Genomic DNA, 21,056 nt, shown 5'->3' with positions numbered 1-21,056 from the left:
ACCTTCCCAGTCTCATGTCAGTCAGGCTTAGTCAATGGTGGCAATGCGGGAGGTGATAATCAAAAGCTACAGATTTTATTCAAATTTGGTGCTGCAAGTTAACCAAGAAAATTTTATCCAAGGACTTCATTGCAAAAATCTTCTTAACCAAGGTCCGAATATGTTCATTAAATAATTAAATTTCTCATTTACTGTGCCACTTGATCTCATGATGCACTCACCAAATTCCCTCTGAATAGTGTCACTGTGTCAGAAATTATAATTTTTGAAATGGTCCTTTTTTCCTTTTAGCTAAATTTATGTGGCTGCACTGCCAGCTGGCATGATGTGGTCATATATACACAGGTATGTATGTATACTCTATACCTCGAAAAAGGAATTGTCTGAAAGCTGGCAAAGTTCACAGTTTTCTGTCAGCTGAGAAGGTGAAGGGTAGCTGTACAGAGGTGTGTGTGTGTGTGTGTGTGTGTGTGTGTGTGTGTGTGTGTGTGTGTGTGTGTGCACCCTAGAGCTTGAAAAAGAATTTGTCAGAAAGTTCACAGTAGTGTCTCTTTGCCTCTTAATGACTCAGTGCCTCTAATATTCAGTACTTTGTTACTTTTACTTCTTAACTCATCTAATTTTCACAGTACTTTCCATACCTCCACCCTCCCTTTTCTTTTTATAAATATATATTCTCATTTATCTAGATTCACCCTGACCCTGCTATTTTTCTTGTGATCAATTTCTTCCTCACTCATTGTAATGATCAATATTTTCTACAAATGGAAATGTTGGCAAGAAAAGAACACTCAACAGTGTGGCACACTGTATCATTAACTAAGGTATTATGCATTTATTTGAGCTAAGAAACAAATACTTTGGTTACCAGTCACAATATGCAATATTTGACATAAATAGAATATACATGGATATTTCTTGGTCATTTGCTAAGGATACTATACATCATTTACAATTTGTACAAAAAAATGCCATTAGTAAAAATCATTAACAAAATAAAAAGTATCATACCAATAATGAATTTCAGTTGTGGGCAAGAACAATGAGAAGGATGAGTCATATAGTCATCCACTCATCAACTGTATTGAAGCAAGGAAATCAATTTTCATCTGCCATAAAAATGCTGTATCTTGATGCAAAGCCACATTTGTTTTGACCACGGCAACAAGTTTTGTATGTTGACAACCACTTCGCATTATTCCTTACAGAATTATATGCCTGACTGCATGTAACCTTTTTTTTTTTAACTTAAGGACTGGTATATTAGATTAGAGGTACAGAATGTAACTATTAATTCTACTTTTCCTTAAATAATATAGGAGATTCATAATCAACTTTCTCACTTTACAGCAACACATGTAGAAGTGCTTTAAGCAAATTTATCAGTATGTAAATAAGGTACAAAAATGATGACACACAGGATGAGGACATGATAATGGAGATGAAGACGACAATAATAATAACAATAATAATAATAATAATAATAGTAATGACATATTAACTACATCAGGTACTTCATTGGCATACAAATACAAATGTATGCATAAACATAATTATCATACCAGTACATTTTCAGCACATTGCAACCCAGTAATGGTGCATTAGTGACAGAAAGTAAACAACATCAAAATCACATCCATATGAAACTTTACACAAACCAGTTACATATCATACAAATGAGCATACATATATCTTTTTTAATTTTATTTTAGCTGCACAGCAGACCATGACAAATAGTAATAGATGCAGATTTAAGTTACTTCATCTAAATGCTAAATATAGTAATAGCCACTGAAAGCTGATGAAAAAATTAGCTACCAACAATATTTTCTCATTAGAGAGAATCAGACCAGTCCCCTTAATACAAATAATTGACATGAATCACTGAAAGTACTGAATGATGCGATTATTGCAAATCTGTACTGCAGTACTGACTGGTAAAAAAGAACAGTGAATGCATGAAGTGACACTTCACTGTAAATTAAAAGCTAGAACTGAATAACAAAGATGCAATAATAATGCAGAGTGTGTATAAAGTTAAAGACTATAATGAAATAATAATTCATTGTACCTTAGACTTCCATTTACACTTAAAGTCCAAAATAAAGTAAGCTTTGAAGCATTGATAATTACCAGCTTTAAAATAGTATATTAATGTGAACACTCAAATGATGAGACTGAATACAAATACGGATAACACAAATTTCAGTCACTGAAATATATCTCACAAACATTTCAAATGCATCATAATTTACTCCATTCTCACCAAGTGTTGGGAAAGGGGAGGAGGAACAATTACTAACAAAATCACAAGAAACACGAACAACAAATAAGACTCTAATAGAGAAATAATTTGCTATTAAAATGCCTACATTTTCAGAACAAGAACCAAAAAAGAGAAAAATGGACTTTCATCTAAAATTACAACATTTCATCATCCTAGGAAAAAACAAACAGCCACTGGAACTCTGCTCAAACGAACAGTGAATAAATAAAGTGCATGCTAATGTGAAGGCAACAAACCTAAACATGTTAGATAAGGAACAGATCCTTGTATTATGGAAAGAGAAAAGGAACATAACTATAAATAAAACTTTTAATGACAGCTCCACAACAACACTGCCCACAAAATGATGTGAAATAAAAAATAAATACAAAATATGCAAGAAAGGAAAAGTTCATACTCAATGGAAATATTTGAGATCGTGCTAGAGTTAACAAATAACTCTCAAATAGATGTGAAACTTACGGGCAATAAAACTTAACATGCCTCAAATGTACACATGAAGAGATAGCAAATATTAATAAGTCACTGTCTATAAAATATGAATAGGAAAGTCACTGTCCATAAAGAACTAATGCACACAAACATTCACATTTGAGTTCTAGAAACCATGCTTTGTTTCTTCCAGGCTTTCTATGATGCTTGGGAGGGTTGGAATCTGTGAACCTTGAAGTTTAAAATGTGCTGTTTAGCACCGTTTTGGGTGTTGGGCTAACTGTGTTTTTCGGTGTGCTGATTTGTGTTGCTTTCTGTATATTGTAACTTGTAACTGATAATCTCAAACTTGACTAAATTATTTCAGTATTATGAAAAGGACAGTTACTACTCACCACATAGCAGAGATGTTGAGTCACAGATAGGCATAACAAAAAGACTGAAAACAAATAAACTTTTGGCCAAAAACTCCTTAATCGTAATTCGACAAAACACACACACAAACACACACACACACACACACAATGCAGATGCAACTCACACACAGGAGACCAAAATCGCTTGCTGCCAAGGCCGTGTGTGTATGAGTTGTGTTTGTGTGAATGTATGTGTGTATGTTGTCTAATTCTGACGAAGGGCTTCTCGGCTGAAAGATTACTAGTTTGGCAGTCCTTTTGTTGTGTCTATCTGCGAGTCAGCATCTCCACTATATGGTGGGTAGCGGCTATCTTTTTCATAGTAATGTCATTATTTCATTTGGATTTTCCATTGTTTGACTAAATTATTTATATTAAATGAAAAACCTACAGTACAGAGCCAAGTTCACTCATGTTTCCTAGATGTTTGCACCACAGATTTATATCTGACTATTATTTATAAAAAGAGAAAAAAACATTAGGATTCCATCATGATGGACACAAAAATCATATTTAATCTATCACTAATGCATATATTTAGAGTCTTTACCTGAACTGTTTGCTTCTTAGGAGTAACAAAAATAACCATGATCCTGTCACAAAACATATTAGATGACAACAGAAGCTTTTTAGTACAGTCTTTTCATTTATAAGGCACAGAATTTATATTTCACAAGCTTGTCTTGAAAGGGAGATGGAATATATTTGCTGGTAGCTTATAGAGTGATTTTGACCTGTTCTAAAGTATTCTTCCAGGTAATGGCATCCAGATGTTACAAAATTTCAATAAGCTGAGCTGATGGTTGAGTCATTCATTCATCAGCCTGCTGTTATATCACAAAATCTGGATGAAATTACCCAGCAGAATACATAACAGCATGTCAAAAACAACATATGCCAGGAAAACTAAACTGAGATTTCTGCGTATAGATCACAACAATACTTCCAAGAATTTTCACTTATATTGTTTCCTGGTAATATATTTTCTCAGATATTAAACTGTAAGCTCTTGACAGACTTCAAATACTTAGGAAGGTGTAAATGAGGCTGCCCTTTGGGCATTGAAAAGCTGACAGCAGTCACGTTAGGGAGCAAAACTATTGGTCTACTTATCCCCGAGTCAGATAACTGCAGTTAGATTTACTTTAATTATTTCAACAGCATGAACAGAAAAAAATAGATTTTATCAGTTGAAATAGACAAGTAGTCTAAGATTTAGATTAATTCAGTAAGTTTGGCTGATGCTGTTGAAGCTTTTAATTGATTTGTGTGACATCCCTTCATGACAGTTAAATATCTGAGTACAAATTCTGAACTGGTGCACAGAGTTAATTTGTCACACACAATTTACATAATATTTTATTTAATGCAACATTGACTGTAATAGAAAATATCTGAAAACCCTCACTCTCCTTGCACATGCAGAAGCCAAGCTTGTTAACACCAATACCCAGGTTCTTCGCTCCAAATGTGTACCTTCTTAGTAGAATGCTTTATATGCTCATTTCTAGCACATTTTTTTTTGCAGCACATATATATTTGTCACTTAGCTTTAAATGGATAGTTCTTTGAGCTATTCTTACAAAATCTTGTATGAGTTTCTGAGTAATCTGACAACATTATGAGTTATTGACACCTGTGGAGTAAGTAAGTCCTCCTAAATTAAAGGGTCTGGTGGTTCATTTTGATATGAGATCTGGATCTCCAAAGCTCATACTAGTCAACCATTATCAGTGAAAACTACATTACCCACCATTGCAATTAAATAACCAGCATTAAATACTCTTAGAGACACTTCTGTGAAATTTGAGATTTATGTGATCACATTCAATTGTGATTAAACATGCTGTTTTATTGTTGAAAGAGAGAATAAATTTTTCTATGTACCATAAAATAAAATACAAACATATATCATCTCAATACATGAGATGTGATTCCTAAACAAATACATAAAACAAGAAAACATGGTTTCTACAGACAAAAAAACTGAGAAACCACTTTACAAAACAATATCAGTGGATAGCAACATGGTCAATTATTTACAGTATATAAAAATGTTTTTCAATATTTGGAGATTCAGTTAAGTGGAGAATGCAATTTTATCATATTGTCCATGAAGGACATGCACTCTAATATTTGTTGCATGTTCAAGAACAGAAAATTTAATATGGCATTTCATATGACACGAATTTATGCAGACAACATGTCAAAAGGAATAAAGATGAGTTTGCAGCAAGTATCTACATCTGATGTCCTGAATTTGTAATATGTAAACTAATATAAAAAGAACATAATGTATGATAATAGTTTGCAGATATATAATGCAACTTGTTTGTTTTAAGTCCCTTTGCACTTGACATTTATGACCCTCTGCCACTACTGTGTTATTTTAAATAAACATCTCAAGTCACATATTACAAACATATTAAAAGATTTGAAAAATGTGAAACATAATTCCTGTCAACACACACAAAAAAACCAACAAGTGTTTTACCTTTAAACCTGTAAAACAACTCTGTTATTCCTTTCTTATGGCTAATAAAGTTTGTTAAAGCATTTATATTACATACATTTGGTGAAACTGGAAGTTCACTGTAATAAGATGCAAACATTTTGAATGAGGAATTGTGGCGAGACTTTATAAAAGAAGGGAAATGTCACAGATAGTCTACTGCTCAGACAGTGGGACATACATTATCCATTGTGTGACCACATAAGCTGTTTTACAACACAATCACTTGAATATAAAAAAAAGCATGTAGCACTACAAAAGATGTTGGCCTCAAAATTTTTATTATGAACTAATGTAAATGAAAACCACCTAGTGTTAGAATTAAAAAACACACATTCCTGAGCTATGTGACTCTTGAAAAGAATCAGTACATATAATCAGTAATATGTCTCAATTGTGTGGACAAAGAGAGATGAGAGACATTAAGTACAGTATTACTACAGAACTATAACTTAACCTTCTTTTATTCTTCTGATCAAGAATCTTGTCATGGATATTGGATAAAGAAGTGATCTTCATAAACATGTGACAAATAAATGTAAGGAATGTTTATAATTTGTCATGCTTCAATACACACATGTATTTTAACCAAAAATTCAGTAGAAAATCATGGTGTGTGTGCATTTTTTGAAACCTTTTTTTCTCCAAAAGACTTTTGAAATCTTTTACATCAGTATCAGATAATCCTTACTACATAAGAGGTAAAGAGAATGAGAAGTGCAGAGGTTTTGGATTCTGTCATCTAATTATAGACTCCGCAGGGGTTCATAAACTTAAAACTGTGAATTCATCTAGAAACTTTTGTTGATGAATGGGAACATAAGTATATAAATAAGACTAGAGGAATAATTTGGTTACAATGGTTGGAATGAAACTGGCACTTTCTTACTTGCTCATATGCATAGGGTTTTGAACCATTTTCTCCACTGAATGTCTAAAAATAAAAAAATTGTGTACTCAAAAGAATCGCCAGTTAAATTCATTAGTTGTAACAAAGAGTAATTATAAATATTCTGAAAGATCTCATTACAGCTTTTATCTCTGACCTGCTGAGCAGCGTATTTATTTAAGAGATATTGACTCTTTTTAAATTGTTTATTAAATCAACAGTTCACTAGAGTGCTTGGCACTTTTTCACTTTCTCACTGCAGGAAAAGAAATGTGTAGCTACAATCAGCCAGAAAAACAAATTTCATATAGTGAAATGGTACCACATAATAATTAACATCTATTAGAGAGGTATTTCACACAGCTGATGGCTAGTTAAAATTTTCCTGCAGCTTTCTAATGCTTATATAGTGTGGCGTCATGACCATCACCATTAAAAGCTACTGCAGATGCAGATTTTGTATACACAGTACACAACCAGACCACAATTTACTACTGTGGTTAACTTCACTGGTTACTGTAGGCAATAGTGCCATATACTATAGCTACAGGAACACAATTTCTGTGGCACAGTTGGCTGGCTGTCCAGTGAGTGTATGCTGTCAAAGAATGGAGTCCACCTGCTTAATTCCACCAGGTGGGTCATGGCCACAGTATTCATCTTCAAAGTCTTCATCATCTTGATGTGCTGTGATATATTTAGAGCTCAAAAGAGGTTCACGTACACAACCATTACTTAGTTCTGAGTTGCTCTGCAACAATGAAGCTGTTAAGGAACATTTGCGAAACCTTTCTGGAAGATGCATTTCTAGTTGACCTGTATCTTCCATCTGTACTGAGGCTAATGGCATATCAAGGCATGGCGATAAGAGCCGTGGATTGTTGGCAAGAAATTCCACAATCTCAGATGCATTTGGCCTTCGCTTATAATCTTTATTCCAGCAGGATCGAATAAGAGCTTCCCTGTAAATAAATTACATAGTTCAAGAGTAATACAACTGATATTCCACAGAATGAAGGTTTATAAATTATGACACTAAGAACACCAGATTAATAATAAGTACAGGAAGTTGTTAACTATTTGTTAATGATCTATTGCTAGGAATATCTGCTTTTATGTGAAAGCAATTTTCACATCTATTATACAAAGAAATTTGGCGACATCTTTCCTCATTCCTATTCCCCTGCATCACTGTCTGGAGCACGACAACATACTGAACATTGTTTCCATAGAATAATTTCAGTTATGAAATCATTATATACTCTTATGTATCCATTATATTAAAGGATTGACGCTAAAATGTTTCATACATTGTTCTTTCAGTATGTCTACGGAATTATTTTGTTTTCAACAAAGTTGAAATTTTTAACAATTATCAGTCATCTCTGAAATGTACAGTAGGCTGTCATCTTAACCAGAGTAGTGTCTCAGAACAGAACAAATGGCATATTTTTGTATACAGATATTCTGTAGAATGCACTTGACATGATACCACATTGTACAGAGTTAAAAAATGTCAAATCATACAGAATAGGTTCCCAGAAATAAATGGCTTGAACAGTTCCAATGCAACAGAACTCAGGACATTGTCCTCGAAGGCAAGTGTTAATCAGAGACAAGGGTATCATCAGAAGTGCCCCAGGGAAGTTTGATAGCACTGCTATTATTCTCCATATGCCTAAATGATGTGACAGATAAGATGTGCACCAATCTGTGACAGTTTATTGATGATGTTGTAATACAGGGGAACATACTGCCATTGAGTGACTGGAGAAGGATACAGGATGACTTAGACTGAATTTCTATTGGTGTAATGAATTGTGGCTTGCTCTAAATGCAGAAAAATGTCAGTTACTGCAGATAATAGGAAAAAAAATACTGTAGTGTTTGAAATAGTATTAGTGGTGTGCTGCTTGACACAGTCACATCAGTTAAATATCTAGGCTTCATTGCAAAGTGATATGAAATGGAACATATATGTAAGGACAGTATTAAGGAAGTCAAAAGACCAACTTTGGTTTATTGGGAAATTTTTAGAAAAGTGTAGCTCATCTACAATGGAGGTGGCATATAGAACACTTGTGTGGCCCATTCTTAAGTACTGCTCAAGTATATGTGATCTCCACCAGATTTAATTAAAGGAAGATACTGAAGTTATTCAAGATTGTGCAGCTAATTTTTTTACCTGTAGGCTATCATGGCTATCATACGGCGATCAACAAATTAAAAGAAATGTAATGGAATATAGTCAAATTAAATCAGATGATACTGAGGGAAACGAGACAGGAAATGAGTTTTGTTACTTGGGGAGCTAAATAACTGATATTGTCTTATGTAAACAGGATACAAAAGACAGACTTGTAATAGCAAGAAAAGCTTTCTGAAGGAGATAAATTTGTTAATACCGAATATAAGTTTAAGTCTAAGGAAGTCTTGTTGAAAGTATTAGTTCAGATAATAGTCTTCTACATTTGTGAAATGTGGGTTATAAATGGTACAGACAAGAAGAGAGTAGAGTATCTGAAATGTGATGATTCAGAAGAATTCTGAAGATTAGATAGGTAAATTGGTTAAAGAATGTGGAGGCACTGAATAAAATGGCAAAAAAAGAAATTGAGGGCACAAGTTAACTAAACAATTGGGCTGTGGACAGGATTAATTCTGGGGCACCAAGGAATGATTAATTATATCCTGCAACACACTGTTGCCTTTCTGTAAACTATATGTTCTCAAATGCATATATTGCAAGTAATAGGTATGTTTTATAAAGTGATTGTATTAGTATATTTGGTGAGTGGGAATAGTTCCTCAATAATTTCAAGTATTATTTTGTAAGAAATTTGTTTCATTTCCTCCACCCACAACATTAATGTAAGTGTCCAGCTTGCTGCTGCCCCCCCCCCCCCCCCCCCCCCAAAATCACCAGGCTAAGATCTCAGATATACGTTCTCACGTTCTCAGTAATAGGTGAAAACTGGGTTTTACATTGCAAATTATTCTTGCTTTTGGTCTTGCAATTAATACTAGAACCAGTAAATAATTTATGTGCAAATGTCTATTACAGTCATAATTATTTCATCAAATTAACCTCTATGTGCATAATAGCAATTTTGGAAACTGCAAGGTACTAACAGTGACTACATAATAATGTTGAACGGATGAAATGCATCCAGCATAAACACTAAATGTTTTTTTCTATCAAATAACTATGATATATCTTCTTTCTTCCTGCCTAGGGTTTTAATATTGCAATTAAAAATCTATATATATGGACATACACACACACACACACACAAAATGAAATAATTATGGAGTTAAAAATATAGTAAGATAAATAATAAAACAAGAAATTAAAATTATCTACTTACAGCTGAGGTTTCACACCAGTTGGGATCTGAATAGTGTTTCCAGCTTTCACATGCTCTAACACTTGATTATTGCTCAGTCCTTGGAAGGGGAAACTTCCAAATGTAATGATCTCATACAGTAGCACTCCATAGGACCACACATCAGAGCTTGGTGTAAAAATACCCAGTTCCAAACTCTCAGGTGCCATCCATCGGACAGGAAGCATTCCTTCATAATACAATACAAAATGAAAAAAAAATTAGTTTATAAAAAAGCATCTCCTGTATTAAAAATAAACCCACATTAAAAATTAATCTATTTTTTCTATTCTGCTTTTAGATTTTAATTCACTGTTTTAAAGATTTCCTACTTCACAATTGTTGCTGTTTGTCTCAGTGCAAACAGCTCTGTTGCAATGTAAAAGGTAACAATGAATAGCTTCATATTTACATCATTCTTGTCATATTACACTCCTGGAAATTGAAATAAGAACACCGTGAATTCATTGTCCCAGGAAGGGGAAACTTTATTGACACATTCCTGGGGTCAGATACATCACATGATCACACTGACAGAACCACAGGCACATAGACACAGGCAACAGAGCATGCAAAATGTCGGCACTAGTACAGTGTATATCCACCTTTCGCAGCAATGCAGGCTGCTATTCTCCCATGGAGACGATCGTAGAGATGCTGGATGTAGTCCTGTGGAACGGCTTGCCATGCCATTTCCACCTGGCGCCTCAGTTGGACCAGCGTTCGTGCTGGACGTGCAGACCGCATGAGACGACGCTTCATCCAGTCCCAAACATGCTCAATGGGAGACAGATCCGGAGATCTTGCTGGCCAGGGTAGTTGACTTACACCTTCTAGAGCATGTTGGGTGGCACGGGATACATGCGGACGTGCATTGTCCTGTTGGAACAGCAAGTTCCCTTGCCGGCCTAGGAATGGTAGAACGATGGGTTCGATGACGGTTTGGATGTACCGTGCACTATTCAGTGTCCCCTCGACGATCACCAGTGGTGTACGGCCAGTGTAGGAGATCGCTCCCCACACCATGATGCTGGGTGTTGGCCCTGTGTGCCTCGGTCATATGCAGTCCTGATTGTGGCGCTCACCTGCACGGCGCCAAACACGCATACGACCATCATTGGCACCAAGGCAGAAGCGACTCTCATCGCTGAAGACGACACGTCTCCATTCGTCCCTCCATTCACGCCTGTCGCGACACCATTGGAGGCGGGCTGCACGATGTTGGGGTGTGAGCGGAAGACGGCCTAACGGTGTGCGGGACCGTAGCCCAGCTTCATGGAGACGGTTGCGAATGGTCCTCGCCGATACCCCAGGAGCAACAGTGTCCCTAATTTGCTGGGAAGTGGTAATGCGGTCCCCTACGGCACTGCGTAGGATCCTACGGTCTTGGCGTGCATCCGTGCGTTGCTGCGGTCCAGTCCCAGGTCGACGGGCACGTGCACCTTCCGCCGACCACTGGCGACAACATCGATGTACTGTGGAGACCTCACGCCCCACGTGTTGCGCAATTCGGCGGTACATCCACCCGGCCTCCCGCATGCCCACTGTACGCCCTCGCTCAAAGTCCGTCCACTGCACATACGGTTCACGTCCACGCTGTCGCGGCATGCTACCAGTGTTAAAGACTACGATGGAGCTCCGTATGCCACGGCAAACTGGCTGACACTGACGGCGGCGGTGCACAAATGCTGAGCAGCTAGCGCCATTCGACGGCCAACACCGCGGTTCCTGGTGTGTCCATTGTGCCGTGCGTGTGATCATTGCTTGTACAGCCCTCTCGCAGTGTCCGGAGCAAGTATGGTGGGTCTGACACACCGGTGTCAATGTGTTCTTTCTTCCATTTCCAGGAGTGTATTTAATTGTGAGAACTTTTTGAACTCTTTGTCCCTCATGCCCTACTGCAACCCCCATTCTCCTTTCTACCTCATCTTTGATTTTATTCCTGCGATCTAAAAAAAAAAGATAAATCACTACTAACTTTTCAGAAACATATTGAAGTGTGAATGATCTAGCTTTTACTTATTTTTAACACAGAACTGGTAACATTCATCTGTTATCTTACACATCTGTATGGTGCACGTCCAGTCTCATAATATGGCATGTCTCTCCCATAAGTTGTTCACTTGCAGCAAGCTACTAAAGGATTATAAATATACACTTTTACCTATAAAGGGGGGAAGGAAGGAAGAAAGGAAGGAAGGAAGGAAGGTAGGTAGGTAGGAAGGAAGGAATGTTACGAATGAGATCGAGGCCACACACTAACTCAGTCATGACCTGAAGTGATTTAAGAGAAACACAAAAATGTAAAGCTAAATGGGTCAATGGTGTTTTAAAGCCACTCAGCTGTGCCATCTGTGTGTGTGGCCGGTGTACATGGTTCAACTATGCTGTGTCAGTCATAGGAACAGTTTTGCAATGAATTAGTAGATACAGGTGAACAGAGAGATTTAATCTTCCAAGATCTCCAAAAGAACTGATTATTTTATACTGAATGGTAAATGTTTAAGAAAAATGAAAGTAACATTAAGTGTGACATATGGAAGCATACATTCTCAGTGTATATGAGGAATGCATCAGATAAGGTCACCAGCACTTTCACAACAGCAGCTATATTTTTACAAATTTACTGGATTAGAATTAGATGGGATATGTCTGAATACCATTAATCAGCATAGTGATATTTTGTTATGAATAATACAAACAGATTAAGTTTCTATTATGTCTATTGTCTGATGTTAATATATATCTTGATTTGCTCCACATCCCTACCAATTAACACAAGGCCTTTTAGTCCATTGCATTTTTTTCCTTATTTCAATAGTTAACTGTAAATGCCTTGCTTTTAGTCAAGAAACAAAATTTGTAAATCATAAACTGTTTTAGCCTGACTACAGTCTTCGTTCGAAGAAAACGTGTTTGTTTACTGGGGTAACATCTTATAAGTCAATTGAGTCTTAGAAGTGAGTTCAATTACGTCAAAGATTTTAACTTCAAAAGTGGAATGATAAAATGTGTGCCAAACAAAGATTTTCAGTATCCATAAATTTGGTGCAAGAAATTTTCATGTATGTCCGAAGGAACAGCTTCAATTAAAATGTCTACCCTGTACGGGAATACACATAATGGATGTACGAGCACGGGATGTTGGCACATGGTTCACGACATATGGAACTTTGGATCTGGCCATGATTCGTGCTTGGGTACGCAAATGGTAAGGTGACCGCTTGCGATAAGCGGGAAATCCGAGCTCGAGTCCGGGGAAGGCACAAATTATCACTGTCGTCATTCCATTATACACCTTGTGGTAGTTCATATTCGCAACTGCGTATATATTTCATGTAATAGTGTTCTAAGATGAAGAAGGAAGGCAGAAAATGTCTCCCATTATATGGCACAATTTTCAAAGAACCTATGAGAAGCCTGATACATAGTCATGGTCGAGAAATTGCATGCTTTGGAAATTATTTTTTGTCTGGAGAAATTGCTGGATGCTGTTGATGAAAGTAAAGTAGGACCAATTGAAGGCAAAAATGCACAGAACTTGTGGGATTATCTTAATGCAAAATCAATGCTTCTTATTTCAACTGGTATGAAATTTGACCAGTTGCAAACTGTTCAGTCGTGTGCTACAGCAAATGGTATGTGGAATCATCTTAAGATAATTCATGAACAACAATCTGCAATGAATAAAGTAACATTGAAACAACAGTTCTATAATAATAAAACATTGCACTATTATACTATTGTGCAACATATTAGTAAAGCCGAAGCATTAGCATTGTCTCTTTCAGGTGTTGGTGAGCCAGTTGTAGATGCAACAGGACTGTCCAAGGTTTAGATAGACTTCTGGCAAAATGTGGTTTTTTTGTTACAGTCTGGGTCTCCTGTGATGAAAGCAGGCAGATTTTCCACAATTTAACAGCAAAGTTACTAAAAGAAGAACAATGTTTGTCACAGCCAAGAAATGGCAACTGCATTCACTGCTATTAAAATTAATCACAAAAAAGAGGAAAGTCAGAGTTTGCAAAAGAATTTAACAAAAGTTCTGTGAACAAGAATTGTATTGAGCACCAGTATTGTCACAAGAAAGGTCATTATAAGGCTGAGTACAGCAAAAGACTGTTTAAATTTTCTAGAGAAAGTCAAGATCCTAAATATCAAGCTCTGAGTGCAGATATTAGAAGCATTAGTGTCAGTGTCGTTGTAACTGCCGTCTGCTTCACGTCTGCTGTGAAGCGAACTACCTTAATTTAAGTATTAACTGTATTTTTCTTACTTGTCACTTCTTCTTCCGTGTGTTTTTGCTTTTAGGAAGCTTTAATAGTCGAGTGCTAGTAATAGTGTTCCATAGATTTCGTGTTTGTTTTGAATACAGTCAGAGAGAGTCCCTTTAGTCAACCATAGTGCCAGTAGTGCTAGTGTTTGTTTTCAATACTGTCCAGAGGCAGGTAGTGCTATTTTCATTATTTTCTACAAGAAGTGGCTAGCAACCACAGTTTAGTCAACTATCAGTCGGCTTTAGTGAATTAGCAGTCTAGTTAAAAGTTGATTAACTCTCTACAGTAAAATGATTTCTTAGGATGGGTAGGTTGTGTGACTGCTGTGTACGGACACAGGAGGAGCTGGCCACGCTTCGCGAACAGCTGAACGTACTGATGGCCGCGGTCAGCCGTCTTCAGGCTGCTGCCTCGGGGTGTAGCGGTAGTGGGGAGTCCGGTGCATCGCATGGTACACCCCAAGTGTTACATGCTTCCCCCACTGTCCCTGTGGTCGAGACATCTTCGCGGGTACCGGGCGCGGTTGGGCCACCCTCTCCCCAAGGGGAGTGGCGGGTTCAGCGGCGTTCGCGGCGCACGAGGCGGAGGGTCAATGTGGAGGCTGGCCGTGTGGCATCACCCGCTCAGCCTGTGAGTGGACATGTGGCCGCTCCTTCAGCAAGGTCCGAGCAGGCACACGGGGGGAGGGGTTTATTAGTTATTGGGAGCTCCAACGTTAGGCGGGTGATGGAGCCCTTTAGGAAAATAGCGGAAAGGTCGGGGAAGAAGGCCAGTGTTCACTCTGTCTGCTTGCCGGGGGGTCTCATCCGAGATGTGGAGGAGGCCCTGCCGGCGGCAATAGAGAGCACTGGGTGCACCCGACTGCAAATTGTTGCTCATGTCAGCACCAATGACTCCTGCCGTCTGGGTTCAGAGGTCATCCTCAGTTCATAAAGGCGGCTGGTGGAATTGGTGAAGGTGGAAAGCCTCACTCGTGGGGTGGAATCAGAGCTAACTATTTGTAGTATCGTTCCCAGAACCGATCGCGGTCCTCTGATTTGGAGCCGAGTGGAAGGCTTAAACCAGAGGCTCAGACGATTCTGTGGAGATCTGGGGTGCAAATTTCTTGACCTCACTATCGGGTGGAGAAATGTAAGGTCCCCCTGAATAGGTCAGGCATGCACTACACGCCGGAAGCGGCTACAAGGGTAGCGGAGTACATGTGGAGTGCACATGTGGGCTATTTAGGTTAGAGAATTCCCTCCCCAGGCCCGACAAGACGCCTCCTGAGATGCGGCAAGGTAGGAGTAGGCAAAATGCAACAGGGAATAACAATATTAATGTGCTAATAGTAAACTGCAGGAGCGTCTATAGAAAGGTCCCAGAACTGCTCTCATTAATAAACGGTCACAACGCCCATATAGTACTAGGGACAGAAAGTTGGCTGAAACCAGACATAAACAGTAATGATATCCTAAACTCAGATTGGAATGTATACCATAGAGACAGGCTGGACTGTGAAGGGGGAGGCATGTTTATAGCAATAGGAAGTGCAATAGTATCAAAGGAAATTGACGGAGATCCGAAATGTGAAATAATTTGGGTGAAGGTCACGGTTAAAGCAGGCTCAGACATGGTAATTGGATGTCCATATAGGCCCCCTGGCTCAGCAGCTGTTGTGGCTGAGCATCTGAAGGATAATTTGGAAAATATTTCGAGTAGATTACCCCACCATGTTATAGTTCTGGGTGGAGATTTTAATTTGCCGGATATAGACTGGAAGACTCAAACGTTCATAACGGGTGGCAGGGACAAAGAATCCAGTGAAATTTTTTTAAGTGTTTTATCTGAAAACTACCTTGAGCAGTTAAACAGAGAACCGACTCGTGGCGATAACATATTAGACCTTCTGGTGACAAACAGATCCGAACTATTTGAAACAGTTAACGCAGAACAGGGAATCAGCAATCATAAAGCGGTTACTGGATCGATGACTTCAGCCGTAAATAGAAATATTAAAAAAGGTAGGAAGATTTTTCTGTTTAGCGGAAGTGACAAAAAGCAGATTACAGAGTGCCTGATGGCTCAACACAAAAGTTTTGTCTCAAGTACAGATAGTGTTGAGGATCAGTGGACAAAGTTCAAAACCATTGTACAATATGCGTTAGATGAGTATGTGCCAACAAAGATCGTAAGAGATGGAAAAGAGCCACTGTGGTACAACAACAGAGTTAGAAAACTGCTGCAGAAGCAAAGGGAACTTCACAGCAAACATAAACATAGCCAAAGCCTTGCAGACAAACAAAAATTACGTGAAGTGAAATGTAGTGTGAGGAGGGCTATGCGAGAGACGTTCAATGAATTCGAAAGTAAAGTTCTGTGTACTGACTTGGCAGAAAATCCTAAGAAATTTTGGTCTTAAGTCAAAGCGGTAGGTGGATCAAAACAAAATGTCCAGACACTCTGTGACCAAAATGGTACTGAAACAGAGGATGACAGACTAAAGGTCGAAATACTAAATACCTTTTTCCAAAGCTGTTTCACAGAGGAAGACTGCACCGTAGTTCCTTCTCTAGATTGTCGCACAGATGACAAAATGGTAGATATCGGAATAGACGACAGAGGGATAGAGAAACAATTAAAATTGCTCAAAAGAGGAAAGGCCGCTGGACCTGATAGGATACCAGTTTGATTGTACTCAGAGTACGCAAAGGAAATTGTCCCCCTTCTTGCAACGGTGTACCGTAGGTCTCTAGAAGAGCATAGGGTTCCAAAGGATTGGAAAAGGGCACAGGTCATCCCCGTTTTCAAGAAGGGACGTCGAACAGATGTGCAGAACTATGGATCTATATCTCTAACGACGATCAGTTGTAGAATTTTGGAACACATATTATGTTCGAGTATAATGACTTTTCTGGAGACTAGAAATCTACTCTGTAGGAGTCAGCATGGGTTTCGAAAAAGACGATTGTATGAAACCCAGCTCGCGCTATTCGTCCACAAGACTCACAGGGCTATAGACACGGGTTCCCTAGTAGATGCCGTGTTTCTTGACTTCTGCAAGGCGTTCGATACACTTCCCCACAGTCGTTTAATGAACAAAGTAAGAGCATATGGACTATCAGACCAATTGTGTGATTGGATTGAAGAGTTCCTAGATAACAGAACGCAGCATGTCATTCTCAATGGAGAGAAGTCTTCCGAAGTAAGAGTGATTTCAGGTGTGCTGCAGGGGAGTGTCATAGGACCGTTGCTATTCACAACATACATAAATGACCTTGTGTATGACATCGGAAGTTCACCGAGGCTTTTTGCAGATGATGCCGTGGTGTATCTAGAGGTTGTAACAATGGAAAATTGTACTGAAATGCAGGAGGATCTGCAGCGAATTGACGCATGGTCCAGGGAATGGCAATTGAATCTCAATGTAGACAAATGTAATGTGCTGTGAATACATAGAAAGATAGATCCCTTATCATTTAGCTACAAAATAGCACGTCAGCAACTGGAAGCAGTTAATTCCATAAATTATCTGGGAGTACACATTAGGAGTGATTTAAAATGGAATGATCATATAAAGTTGATCATCGGTAAAGCAGATGCCAGACTGAGATTCATTGGAAGAATCCTAAGGAAATGCAATCCGAGACAAAGGAAGTAGGTTACAGTACGCTTGTTCACCCACTGTTTGAATACTGCTCAGCAGTGTGGGATCCGTACCAGATAGGGTTGATAGAAGAGATAGAGAAGATCCAATGGAGAGCAGCATGCTTCGTTACAGGATCATTTAGTAATCGCAAAAGCGTTACAGAGATGATAGATAAACTCCAGTGGAAGACTCTGCAGGAGAGACGCTCAGTAGCTCAGTACGGGCTTTTGTTAAAGTTTCGAGAACATACCTTCACCGAGGAGTCAAGCAGTATATTGCTCCCTCCTACGTATATCTCGCGAAGAGACCATGAGGATAAAATCAGAGAGATTAGAGCCCACACAGAAGCATACCGACAATCCTTCTTTCCACGAACAATACGAGACTGGAATAGAAGGGAGAACCGATAGAGGTACTCACGGTACCCTCCTCCGCCACACACCGTCAGGTGGCTTGCGGAGTATGGATGTAGATGTAGATGTAGATGTACTAATTTTATGTCGGACTTGCTGACAGTATTGCATGACTTCAAACAAAAGATGGTTTTCAATATTTAAATGTCTATAGAAGTTCCAAGTTTGTATTGCCTTCTTATGTATGGATTTTCCTATGAATTTGGATTCACATGAACATGTTACTGCCTGAGTTAATTATGGTCAAGAACAGTTTACGAAAGACTTCAATGCAGAGTATAATGAGCTGTAACATTCAATAAACAAGAAATATGGCAGCAAATCACTCACCAAATAAATGTTTGTCAATAACAACCAGTGAACAGATACACCACTGAGAACCACTTCCCCACTATGGGATACAGAAGCCACTGATATACATGTATACTTCTGATCACTGTACATCACAGGACACACCAATAAGCACGACTACTGGAATATTGTCACTGGATACTCAAAATTCAGAAAAAGGTTGCTGGGACTGACTGTTACATGTTGGTAGGGTATGAGTACAATGAGAACCACACAAGATAAAGTGTTGTTCTTGCCAACAGAGCACCATTATTGGCAACTTGCTTTAAATGTGCAGAAAAGTAAAATTACGCACATCAAAAAATGAAAAAACTTAGTATCCTATGACTCTAAAATCAATGAGTCAATGTTGGCCAACTAATACAAATACATAGGTGTAACACTTTGTAGGGATATGAAATGTAATGATCACATAGGCTCAGTTGTGGGTAAATTAGGTGGAAGACTTTGATGTATTGGTAGAACAATGGGGAAATGAAATTAGTCTACAATAGAGATTGCTTACAAACCACTCACATTACCATTCTAGAATATTGTTGAAGTGTTTGGGACCCATACTAAATAGGAATAATAGGGGATATTGAATGTACACCGAGAAGGGCATCATGAATGGTCACAGGTTTGTTTGATCTGTGGGACAGTGTCACAGAGATACTTGAAGAACTGAACTGGAAGACTCTTGAAGACAGATGTAAACTACCCCCAGAAAGTCTATTAATAAAGTTTCAAGAATTGGCTTTAAATGATGAGTCTAGGAACACACTTTAATCCCCTATGTATCACTCACACTGAGATCATGAGGATCAGATTAGAATAATTACTGCACACACAAAGGCATTCAAACAATCATTCTTCCTGTGCTCCATACATGAATTGAAGAGAAAGAAACACTAATAACTGGTACGATGGGATATACCCTCTGCTAGGTGGTATGTAAAGTATAGATGTAGATATATATTCAAGATTGCAGTGGAATCCTGTGGAAGACATTTGAATGGGGTGCTTTCTTTTATTCAGGAAGCTTATTTACTTTATGTCCAAATTTTTGGTTGCTATTCAACAAGAGAAAAGTGAAAAGTTATCAATGAGGCAAAAGAAGAATGATTTCTCTCTCTCTCTCTCTCTCTCTCTCTCTCTCTCTCTCTCTCTCTCTCCTCCCCCCCCCCCCCCCCCCCTCTCTAGGATCCTCTGTTCTATTTACGCACCGCTTCCTTCTCCTTCGACCACCATTGTGTTCTATATGTAACTTTCCCTGCATGCATCAATGATGCCCCATTCTTATAGCATTCCCTTCCCTGGCTCCGAAACACCTCCCCTCCCCCCACCCCCCCCTCCCCACCAACCATCACCTCTCATTCTTCTCATCTGCTCCATCCAATACTACTCCCATCCCCACTCCCAAAAACAAGACAATTAACATTGGCATGGCCTTCACCTCAACAGGAAAGGGAAAGGTAAACTGGCTGGGAAAATAGCAGGAAAGTTAAAGGGGGAGGCACTGTCATGAGTGATAAAATACCAGTGGTTATAGGGTTCATAAAAGACCCTTTTTTAGGGTAGGGAGGACAGAAAGAAACCAGGTTTTAAGAGGGGTTAGGATTGAGACAAACCTTCAGTTTGAGAAAGAAACCAAAAAAACATAATTCAAGCTTATTACACCAGCATAAACAGCTATTAGTAAAGAATTTTCGACAATCAGCAGAAATTTCAACTCTACCCAATTTCAACTCAGTCAGTGTGAAATGTCAGCTATCTTTATTGCATCAGAATATAAGAGGACTGAGAAATAAAATTAAAGAATTAATTATCTGCATAGATGAATCAGAGTCCTCAAACCCAGCTGACATAACCTGCCTCTGTGAACATCATGTGTCCACTGGTATAGAACTTTTAAGTGTTACAGGATGTAGGTTAGCATCTCACTTTTGTAGAGCAGAAATGGAGAAAGGAGGAGATGCCGCATTCATCAGGAACTGTAATAAATTTAAGAATATAGACATTCATAAATTTTGCCTAGATGATTATACGGAAGCATGTGCAACAGAATTATCACAAAAAATCCTTCATAATATTAAGTGTATATTGAGCACCTGCAGGTAATTTTAATCTATTCATAAACCACCTTGAAGCTGTACTGGCCAATTTAACAACCATAAACAAAGAAATAGTGGATGCTGGTGACTTCAATGTAGAGTTCCTTAAAGACTCTCCCAATAAGCACTTATTTGAGTTAGTAACACTATCATTCAACTTAATTCCCACTGTAAAGTTCCCCACTAGGGTAACCTATTGCTCACAAACAGCCATAGATAATATCTTTATAGAAAAGTCCAATGAACAAAAATATATTACAAAACCAATAGTTAATGGCCTCCCAGACCATGACATGCAGTTACTTCTGTTAATTGTTAATACTGAACAGGATATAAAATCTGTTAAATCTGAGGTCAAGAGGGTAATCAATA

General features: G+C 38.3%; 1 protein-coding gene across 1 annotated transcript in view; it reads right to left on the bottom strand.

Annotated features, from left to right (window-relative positions):
• Positions 1 to 1,157: 1,157 nt before the first annotated feature.
• The window catches only part of LOC126183392 (uncharacterized), a 661,091-nt gene continuing 641,192 nt past the window's right edge, over positions 1,158 to 21,056 (bottom strand). Inside the window, exons 26-27 of the mRNA XM_049925338.1 lie at positions 9,905 to 10,112; positions 1,158 to 7,498 (exon numbers count right to left, since the gene is read on the bottom strand). Coding sequence (XP_049781295.1) covers positions 7,138 to 7,498; positions 9,905 to 10,112 — 569 coding nt within the window. The 3' untranslated portion in view covers positions 1,158 to 7,137. The remainder of the gene's footprint in view (positions 7,499 to 9,904; positions 10,113 to 21,056) is intronic.

This window comes from Schistocerca cancellata, chromosome 1, assembly GCF_023864275.1.
Source record: "Schistocerca cancellata isolate TAMUIC-IGC-003103 chromosome 1, iqSchCanc2.1, whole genome shotgun sequence".
Classification (NCBI taxonomy): domain Eukaryota; kingdom Metazoa; phylum Arthropoda; class Insecta; order Orthoptera; family Acrididae; genus Schistocerca; species Schistocerca cancellata.
This window is presented reverse-complemented; position numbering and strand designations above follow the sequence as displayed.